Genomic DNA, 10,824 nt, shown 5'->3' with positions numbered 1-10,824 from the left:
TAATTTAAAAAGAATTTTCAATGGCATGTGTATCTTCTTTGAGGAAAGTCAGGGGTTTACTAACATTTTTGAAACTTGAAAGTTTTCGGGCTTTTAGTTTTTTTGCAATCAGGAAAGAAAATGCTTGTTTTTCTTTTGATATCTATAACTTTTTTCATCCTTAGACCTAGGAAATGGCGTGCTCAGAACTGGCGCGAAAGGGCGAGAGGAAAGAAAGGCAGAAGAAAGTGGAGAGGTGGAAAGAATTTCAACAAAAATTGGAATACAGAGGAAGGCTCAAAAGATCAGGACAAGGAAATTGAAACAATGGAGGAGGAGCAGGGAGAAGAAGATGAAGAGGAAGATGACCAAGGGTATGAAGATGAGGAAGAGGATGAAGAGGATGATGTGGACCAGGAGGATAACGAGGAGGACGGTGAGGGTCATGATGATAGGGCTGATGTAGAGGATAAGGACCATGATCAAACTAATGAAAAAAAGGTGAAAGATTGCAAAGATTCTGATGCAAACTGTGGTGGATCACATAGTGCAAAACCTTCGCCAAAGGTTGATTGTGAGAACATCGATGGAGGGATGCTTGGCCCTACTTCTTCAATCATACCAGGATGCAACCAACCTACACCAATTCGAAGCACGCGTAGACCGATCACTGTATACCCTAGCAACTGGAGAACAAAAAGACCTACAAACAATGTTTGGCCTTATGGTCCTTCAACGACACAGAAACCAGCCACTACTTTACCAAGGGTATGTCCTTGCGCCACTCCACCCGCTCAAAGACCACCTTGTCCTACGCTGAACTGTGTTCCATACACCATAGTCTCTCGTCTTAATGCAATTATACCAAATAAAGATACTTCAAGACAGCAAGAGAAGGTAGGCAGGTAAGAGAACTCGAGAGCTACAAGCAACAAATACGTCTTGGATCGATTCTTTCACAATATGACGTATATGTTATGTAACGTTTCTGTCATTTTTTATCATTTACCGAAATATACTTCCTTGGTCCAGGCAAGAAAAATAGTTTCCATAGTAAATTTCCCCTTTATCTATGTTTATATTCTCAAAGTATTTGAATAGTTGTTTCAATTTTCTAAAAATAAATAAAAGTTAAATGCTGAAGAAATATAATAAAAATTCCTAAAATTAAAAAAAAAAACTCGAGATAAATCTATTCGAACAGTAAGTCAAGTTTATCCTGACTTCAGTGAAAACCTCTGGTTCTTATATTCATGCTATGCGAAAGCCCAACTCCATATGAAATGAGCTTTCCAACACTTTCCAGATAAAAAATTACGTCATAGGAGCAAAGTAAAATTTATGAAAACTCTTCAAAGTTACTTGAGTGAGTAGATCCCTTGAGCTAAAGGATCACTCACTTATCTAACACATGGGTAGAACATGGTTCCATCCTGGCGTTCTAGAAATTTAGAGTCCTCAAAAGCATCATGATAAAACAAACTACTATCAAAGTTCTAAGTTACTTTCCAAGCAGTTGCTTTATAGCTTTGCAAATTTTGTAATGAGCGCCTTCGCCATAGGAGCCACATGAAGCCGATGACTACACATGAAATAGATTCGATGTAGTATCCATCAATATAAGTATTGCATTTACCACCAGCATCAGTGCATTGCTAAAAAGAGGATTGAAAAATTAGGGAATTGTTGTCTTTTTTTTGCTCAGTATTTTAAAAATTCGTAAGTTTTTTTACCTATTTTGGGGGTTAGGAATCTTGCCTACAACGTCAGTTTTTAGCAATAAAAACTTCTGCTGGGCCTAAATCCCGGCCCCCTCTCAAGAAAGTTTCAAAATCTACTTTCGAACCAATCACACGCGGTTGAGTCCCATGAATCATGCAACGGATTCCAAGGGTTGTTCCCCTACTACATCAAGATCAATATTATTTGACATAACAAGTGTTTGTGAGTGGTTGCATTCAAAAGTAAAAGAGTCTTTTAGACCAACTATCAAATGTGTCAAATATAGGATGGATTTCACTGAAGACTCGTTTTCTTTGTTCAAACCTTATTATGTTTTTTCGATATACAGAAGACTCTCGCGTATCCGAACTCCTATCATTGGAATCTTTCTATAATTCGAACTTTTTCTCAGTTCCCGTCAGGGAGAAACCCTCTTAAATCCTCTATAATTCGATTCTCTCCGTTATTCGAACAAGTAAGACTCCCCGTTAGAGTTCGAATTAGCGAGAGTCATCTGTAGCTATTCCATTACAAAAACGAGGCTTTCAAGGATATTAATTCAATCTTGATTTCGAAAGTATACCTTAGTGAAATCAGGTGTTGAGCAAGTGTTAGCTTCATTTCCCAATCCACCATCTGTGCATTGTTTCATGGTGAGAGGGTCAACCAGCCACAGGACTAAAGTAGCAGGCCAGTTGGATCCCAGATTGGAAATAGTGTTCAGAAGAGTCATGTATGTACCACCGATGGTAGGATCACTCACTTTGGCGTGGAAAGCCATGATGGAAACGAACATGGAATAAACTGCCACCTGGAAATTAAAAATTCATTTATTGTTTATAATGATCTAGGGAAATTGTGATCGTCCAAATTTATCATTATAAATAACTTTCATCTTTCTTGTATCTACCTGGGAACGAAATATTATGACAGATTATGCCATATTTCTTTTTGCAAGGATAACTAATTTCTTGTAATTTTCTAGGGAGAATCAATTTAATGAAAAAAATTGACTTCTTCTATTTTCAGACGAAAATGAATTTCATTGTATTTTCCTAGGTAAATCCTCGAATAACTAATTTTTCAGGCTCTAAGGGGGGCGCTTATTCGAGCGGGGCGCTTTTTGCGGAACGTGCGTTTGAGCGCGCGCAGCGCGCTCAAACGCGCGTTCCGCATCCTTTGGCAAGATCTGTGTACGCGGGACGTAAATTTGTATATGTTCGAGAAATGCTACCGATTTGGCTCACGAAAAAACCCCGAGCAAAGTAGACTTTTCTTTTTTTTATAAAATAAAAGTGTTTTTAAAATTATATCGAGTTTGACTATCCAATCAAGTGCGAGATGTTTGTTTTTGTGTCGTTGCTGCTACTTTCACTTTTGCACACTTGCGAAACAAAGATGGCGATTTTTGTTAAGGCATGATCCTGCTGATTTTTTAAGCTGGAAGACATCATTTGCTTGTAAAATAGCGTTGCTGCTGTTCACACTTATTGTAAATTTTACTCGAGTATCATTCTTGAGGTTTTTTACCACTTCCTCTGGGAGAGGAGAGCTGTCCTACCATCCACTTGCTAATGCGACAATAATGTGTGTGGCTGTTTTTTTTTGTTGTCAACTTGAAATTTTCGATAAATGCAATGGTTTGACAAATGGTTGTTTACCTAGTGGCATCCATACTGCATGGCACATTTTTGTGACAATTGATTGGAGTAACCATTCCTACTACATCAATTGATCTCATCGAAAACTATTTTTATGGCTTGACTTGAGATCAAACCAAATATCTGCAACTGTCAAGTCAGATTTATAGCAACATTTGGATTTCGAAATATTTTAGCATTTTGACTTTATAATTTTATTGGAAATGTCATGTCGTGGTTAAACTTTTCATTCAGCCGAACAATGATTTTTTTGTCATGTTGTCTATTTTTACGACAAAGATCATACATACGTCATCGAATATTGGGTGATTGTGGTCAGTAACATTTGTTGAGGAGGTATGCTGCGAAGAACAGACACATTATTTATTAATGGACCTTATCGGAGTTTTTGACTTTTCTAAAAAAGCGATGCATTGGGGGATTATTTCGAGTGTATTACAAATAATATCTCTTAGGAACTCCTCGAGGGAATTCTATTGTAATACACATCGCTTTTTTAGAAAAATCAAAAACTTCAATAAGGTCTATTATTCAACACGACATAAGAAAAACTTTGTTGTAGTTTGAGATCAAGCAAACGCAAACATTACCAGATTCCCATCAAGATTCAATATTAATATTATGTAGCTATATACCTATACAAGAAGGGGGACAAAATTGTGAATGTTTTGGTGGTACATGGGATGTTTTGTGTGTGACATGTGATGCTTGATGACATTAAATTTTACATGTTAGGGCAGCAATCAAAAAATACACTTCCATTTTATTTTTAATCTTTTTAAGTCAGTAGTAGAAAATTTCAAATTCACTGCTGCTGGTGGTCATTATTCAGTTCAAACACCTTAAATAATTTCCAAATAAAATAAGCTCTTTCACAGCATTTTCCTCAAAATTCCTGAACATGTTACCGGCAAAATGAAATGCATCCGGAGAGGTTCGTGATTGCTGCCTTATAATATTGGAATGTTTCAAGGGGTTTGAAGTCATTGCATGATTTGCTTTTTTGATTGCATGAATGTATGAAAACTAGTGGTGAATTTATAAATTAGTGATATTTTTGTAAAAATGGATTTTATTCTTTACCACTTTTAGTTATGACATCCTAAACTATCAAAAAGTCCATATTACAATGTCACATTTACTGTAATATTTTAAAACTACAGAATCAAAACAATGAAGAGAAAGACTACATTATTACTAAAACTACACATCAATGTGTTATTGTTTTTATGACTTCATGATTGAAATAGGGTCTTTTTTTCACAGGATACGTTTGTTGAAAAATTCTAGAAGGATCTTTTAAAACTCATCAAATTATTTTCAGTTTAAAAGCCCTGTATGAAATACTCTGTGTTACCCTTTTAAATACCACTGTAATCCCCCTATGTTATTAAGTCCATGCTACGATGTTACTCTTTACAGTTTTATTTTTTTATTTTTTTTATTTTACCTTGTGAAAAGTTGTATTGAGCAGCTTACTTTATACTTTTTCCAGGAAGATTTTTTGAAACTACTACAAAAGTATTACAAAATCGAGTACAAATGACTTTTTTATCTGTCTTTTAATTTTTTCAACATCCTCTTCTTTGACATTATTGTTATGACTCACTAGCAATAAATTATTGGTGAAAGGTAAAGGTCTTATTAGTTTGTTTTTTAAATTCTGTATTAATAATGGAGTCGTCGATTTCTTATACATTTTGAGATTTCTTCGCTTTGCGAAAACAGAACGCTCGTTCCGCAAGCCCTTTTATGTTGATTTTTTTATTTCAGAAATTAGTATATCAACAAATTTGGAATCTGCTTAAATTTAACTGTTTCAAAGGGTTTATTTTTCAAAAAAGGAAGAATAAAAGAAATGATTTTGAAATTGACAATGTCTATCATTTTATTCTTAATCGTTTTCTTTCTTTTTAAGACACAAGTATCTACTCAATATCATATTCAATCAACAACAATATTCGAATAAGCGCCCCTCCCTGGATGGGGCGCTTATTCAAAGGGGGGCGCTTATTCGAGTTGGGCGCTTATAATATTATTTTAACTAAAAGGGGGGCGATTATTTGAGCAGGGCGCTTATTTGAGGATTTACGGTATGTATTTTTCTAGGAAAATTATTTTTTTGTGTTTCTCTAGTGAAATTAATTGTTTGTATTTTCCTAGGAAAATGAATTTTGTGTATTTTTCTAAAAAAATTAACTTTATGTATATTTCTTAGAAAATTAATTTTTTGTGTTTTCCTAGGAAAATTAATTTTTTGTGTTTTCCTAGGAACATTAAAGGTTTGTATTTTCCTAGGAAAGTAAATTTTTTGTGTTTTTCTAGTGAAATTAATTGTTTGTATTTTCCTAGGAAAATAAATTTTGTGTATTTTTCTAAAAAAATTAATTTTATGTATATTTCTTAGAAAATTATTTTTTTGTGTTTTCCTAGGAAAATTAACTTTTTGTGTTTTCCTAGGAACATTAAAGGTTTGTATTTTCCTAGGGAAGTAAATTTTTTGTATTTTTCTAGGAAAATTGATTTCTTGTACTTTTCATGGCATACTACCTTAAGTGGATAAATTTTGGCGTGGATTTAATTTGGCGAATGACCAAAGTGCGATTTTTGGCGGGGATTTAATTTGGCGAATGCTCAATTATGTAAAATTTAGCGGGGATTTAATTTGGCGAGTGGGAAGGCTTTGGTCTCTGGTGAACTAAAAAAATACGTGGTATTTTACTAAGAAATACGTGTTCTCCATTGAATTTCTATCTTAAAAATTTTTTATTAAATTTGGCGGGGATTTAATTTGGCGAATGGTCAATTTTTGAAATTTTGGCGAGGATTTAATTTGGGGAATTTTGGAAGAAATCGCCAAATTCGCCAAATTTAATCCCCGCCAAAATTTATCCACTTAAGGTATTATTTTCCCAATAAAAATAAATCTATATATTAATAGCCGTAGTCTGTATGTATGTTTGTTTGTTGGTTTGTTTTTTGTGTGTCACTTTCGTTTTCGCAAGCAATGTTTTGTTCTTTCAAAAGATGACTTTTGCTTCTTGCTCCACAAATGTGTTAAATCAGATTCGCGCCGTTTTATAAAGACTTTGTTTTGATTGATAGATTAGACTTTTTCTTTTTTTTTCTTTCTTTTCTTTTGTTTTATGTTTTCGAATGTAATTAGCGACCTTATTTGATTTGAGACATTCGAATTCTTTTCAAAACAAAAGAAATCTTTTAAACAGAATCTGTTAAAGAAAAGAACAAATATAAAATAAAACACAAGAATCACAAGACAAGTTTTTTAGAACAACAGCAACATTTAAAATACATTCAAAAGAAATGGCGGTAAAAACTAGAATTCTTTCTTTGTAAAAAGGGACCTTTAAACATGTATGTCGATAATTATTTTGCTGTAAATCTAAGTCATTGTTGAATTTGAAAAATTATTGAAGTTATGACGAAGTTTGCCCCTCGGACCCTTAGCAGAATAAAGAGGAGAAGAAACAAGGGAAATTGTGTGAATTTTAATTCACTTTTTGGAACTAATTTGACCAAATTCTATCTTTCTGGGGGCAAAAAATTGAAATTTTCCTATTTTTCCAATTCTTAGTGGGACTGAAGTTTGATTTTCCGATTTTTCAAACTGCTATGTTTCAAAAAAGGCACCCTTAAGGCCGGCACATACCCATACCCTTCTCTTGCCTAAGTACCCCCCCCCCGGCTGCCTTTTTTCGACGAATCGCGTGTCATGTCTATTATTTCACTCCGCTTACCTTATCGGGGAAAACTTCGTCGGGGAAAATTTTCGTCGGGGAAAAATATTCTTCACTTGCTGGTTTTGGTAAACGCATTAAAGCCGGGAAAATTTTCGTCGGGAAAAATATTCGTCACTTCGCCGAAATTTTATCACTTTTCCCCGACGAAGTTTTCCCCGATAAGGTATCTTGACATCAAAGTTTTCCTAAACATCAAGAACTACGGCAAATATAACGCGAGCGAAACGAGAAAAAAATCTAATTGTAGAGCCGTCTCGGACGTCGCTGGTCGCCGGTATGGTTTAATTTGGGTATGACGCCCTTTCTGTTTTCTAATCATTTTTGCCACAAAAATCTTTTTCAAAATATGGTTAAAAGATACGTCACCCAGGAGGGATAGAGTGAAGTTTGAAGAGAATTCTTCCCTTTAATTTTGATTTCATCGTGTTTAAGCCACCTTCCCAACATCTCAAAGGACTTTAAATGCGTTCAGCAAACAGCTAAACCGGCGTGCGACGCCGGGTACCGGCTAGTTTAATTATAAAGTATGATTCGGTGCACTCACCTGATGTAGAGCGTAAATGGACAAGATAACAAAGAAATAGTAATACGGAAACTCCTCTTCACCAGGCGCTCGTACAGAAGGCGTCCAATACACCAGCAATGCAAACACCAGGCCCATCAACAGGCGAAATGGAATGGCATTCGCATAGACGTTCAGTGGGCGTGGACCTAAAATGAAAAGGACGTTACTAGAACACGAGTATAAATAACAATAATTATTATGAATAATATTTTAAGTGCTTGTTCTCTGAATAACCACTTAGCTTTTAGGCAGCTTACCCATTGTCTTCAACAGGAGCCACTTGTATAACATAGCAGTAATAAGAGCAATAACCAATTAAGATAATAATTAATGAACTTCAGGAATTATTGAATGAATAGACTATGAGAAATTTTCGGCAATTACAGGGTTTTGCAGTCCAATTTTTCGAATTTGTCATACATTTTCAAAGAGTGAGTCTCACTCGCACGGAGCGTTGGTAAGAGAAGTACTGACAGGCTCTTGACACTTAAGCTATTCTACCTGCAGTAAATTTACTGATGATTAAGGGTAGGATGATCTGTAGAGGAACCAAAGGAACGGCCAACATTGCAAGTGATTCTTTCTTGACACCTGCTTCGATCAATTTCAAACCAGTCACTGAATCAGCTGCCGCTGTACCGATCTAAAAGAAGATATGAATCAAAACTTTTGATTACTAGGTTAAACAAACCTCTGAAATGTAAGATCTGGCTAAAATACAGACCAGAGGCGAGCAAAACTTTTGATGTCGTGTCTTTGTCGTGTTGTGTTTTTTTTCAAAAACACTAAAAGTTTTCTCAGAAATAAAAAGATGCAAAAAAATTAATAGGATTAAAGTATCGACAATGATACTCAACCGAGAGCTGAACAAAAGTTGAAATTAATTGATCTTACTCGAACAGTGAGTAGCATAAGTGCAAGTTCTTTGATGGCAGGAAGGTTGAGGATCTTCAGCAACATCATATACATTCCCATCACACCATGGTCTTCTACATCCACCTCATTTTCTTCACGTTTAAATAACATTACCAATGTGGTGGTGATCAAAAACACGATTCCCCAGAAGAACAGAAAACCTGCACAAAATGCAAAACATGAAGATGTTCATTTGAGAGCAGAAAACCTGCACATAATGCAAGACAGATTATGATTTAAAGTAGAATTCTACTCACGCCAGCTCACGCCCCCGAGATGAATTTGTTAATTTCAAGACATTTGTCCATATTCAAAGGAAGAACTACGATAAGAGAGTTACTAAGAAGTAAAGATTTTAAAATGTAAATAAAAATAAATTCTAAGGATTGGAGATGGTAAGATAAATATCCTTACCTGACAAAGTGACCAGACCAACATCTTGCGGCACTGACCGGATATATTTATTACTGAAATCAGGAGACGAGAAAGCTAACAAGACAACATTCCCAATGAACCAACCAGCTGTTTGACCAACACTGTTGCAAGTTGATGCATATCCTACATTACGCCTGTGAAGCATTGTCAGTGCCCATCCATCAACTGCAATGTCTTGAGTAGCCGCCAGGAAGTTGAGTGAGAAGAACACAGCTGTCAAGAGTATGACATTTGGATTCTCAGCCTCTAATACATCATTGATTTTCTATGGAATGAAAAAATAGGTATTAGAGGTATTAGACAATAGAGTCGTTCGGAAGTTATGAAAGTTCCCACTGTCTTAGCTTACCAAAGTAGGATTTTGAAACCTAGCAATTTGAATTAATAATAATTCATAGCAATTGATAAACTTATACACGTTAAGCTTATTTGTAAACTTGGAAGAATAAAAACTCGAACTTTTCCAAAAAATATGTAGAGGATGATATCAATTTATAGGCAATTTTTAGATTACAAACATTTCCTTGCTGTATTCTCAAGAATAGTAAGTTGAAGGTTGAAAAAGTTCAATATTTTGTCAGTTTTTATTTTTCAAGCTGTATGACCCCTTGGGTATTCACAAGTTTTAGAAAAACGAACCCCTGGATATCCAACCCTTTGTTACGTTTTTACACTTCCCAGTTTGTTTTATATTTTTTAAATTTTTTTCAACACCAAAATCAATTTATAATGAACCCAATTGAATTACTTTTTGCCAAAAAGTGACAAAAACCTTCACTTTCCTACGGAAAATCACTTCAATCCAATATCACGTAATGACTACCCATTTTATGATTTATGAAGTTCCACCTCCCCCGCCTATAACATACCGCAGACAAAACCAACATAAACAAAGCAATCAAATATTGAACAGGAACCAGCCAAGTCTTTCTGCGTCCAAATGATCTAAAAAATGCTGCATCAACAAAAGGTGCCCATAGTAGCTTCAAGCTGAATGGCCAATAAACGAGACTGAACATAGCTTGTTGCTTGTAATTGACTTTTTTGTTTTGTAATATCATAGGTATACTAGCAGCCATTCCCAGTGGGATTCCTTGCAAAATGTATAGTAAAAGCAACAAGGCTACATTGTTGTAATCTCCTTCAAGGTTTGCCTTTTCTTCACTTTCTGATTTTTTCTTGTCCAGTTCAGTGTCTCTGTTAGCCATAGTTGTATCCTCCTTAGAAGAAACTTGTTTCCCGTCGCGTAACCTCATCTTTCTCAATCTTTTATAATCTATTAGATATAAAGCAATTGAAAACATAATTGATGATATCACAAATTCATGTTGAATAATTGAAAACACTCAAGCCTACTATACTGTATCATCAAAACAATGACAAGAAGAAAATTGAATACACACTTTTACTAATCATGCATCAGTGCGAGTTTGCAGATAAAGTTGAATTTTTTATCTGATCGAAATAAGATTTTACCAGAAAGAGACAAACAGAAATAAAAAAGATAAAAAGCAAAAACTGTTTGTCATACAAACATCTCAAGACTGCAACCGACAATACCCCGTTTAGTAGTGTTGACTGCGCACGCGTTCAAAAAATTTTCCATTGTTTTGATTATAGCAACTGCTCTTTCTCGTAAAAAAAAAACGGTAGGTAAAATTCCGGTTCTCGTAAGGAAACCTAGCAGAGAAATGGTAGGTAAAAAACTCCTTTTCGGTTATGTTAGGCCAAAGTTAGAAAATCAACCCTTTGAGATAAATTTCGAACATTTTGCCACTTTTGGCTT

General features: G+C 35.0%; 1 protein-coding gene across 1 annotated transcript; it reads right to left on the bottom strand.

The window, feature by feature from the left end:
* Positions 1-1,037: 1,037 nt before the first annotated feature.
* On the bottom strand, positions 1,038-10,345 carry LOC136824037 (acetyl-coenzyme A transporter 1-like). The gene is made up of 7 exons (XM_067080193.1): positions 9,908-10,345; positions 9,018-9,303; positions 8,583-8,764; positions 8,190-8,331; positions 7,668-7,834; positions 2,285-2,512; positions 1,038-1,634 (listed from the first exon to the last, which is right to left on the bottom strand). Exons 1-7 carry the CDS (start codon positions 10,340-10,342, stop codon positions 1,476-1,478), a joined length of 1,599 nt encoding a protein of 532 aa, XP_066936294.1. The 5' UTR covers positions 10,343-10,345; the 3' UTR covers positions 1,038-1,475.
* Between the last annotated feature and the right edge of the window lie 479 nt (positions 10,346-10,824).

The sequence above is a fragment of the Clytia hemisphaerica genome, unplaced genomic scaffold (genome assembly GCF_902728285.1).
Source record: "Clytia hemisphaerica strain Z4C2 unplaced genomic scaffold, Clytia hemisphaerica genome assembly, whole genome shotgun sequence".
In the NCBI taxonomy this organism is placed as follows: Eukaryota; Metazoa; Cnidaria; class Hydrozoa; order Leptothecata; family Clytiidae; genus Clytia; species Clytia hemisphaerica.
The sequence above is the reverse complement of the archived record's forward strand: the minus strand, read 5'-3'. Positions and strand labels throughout refer to the sequence as shown.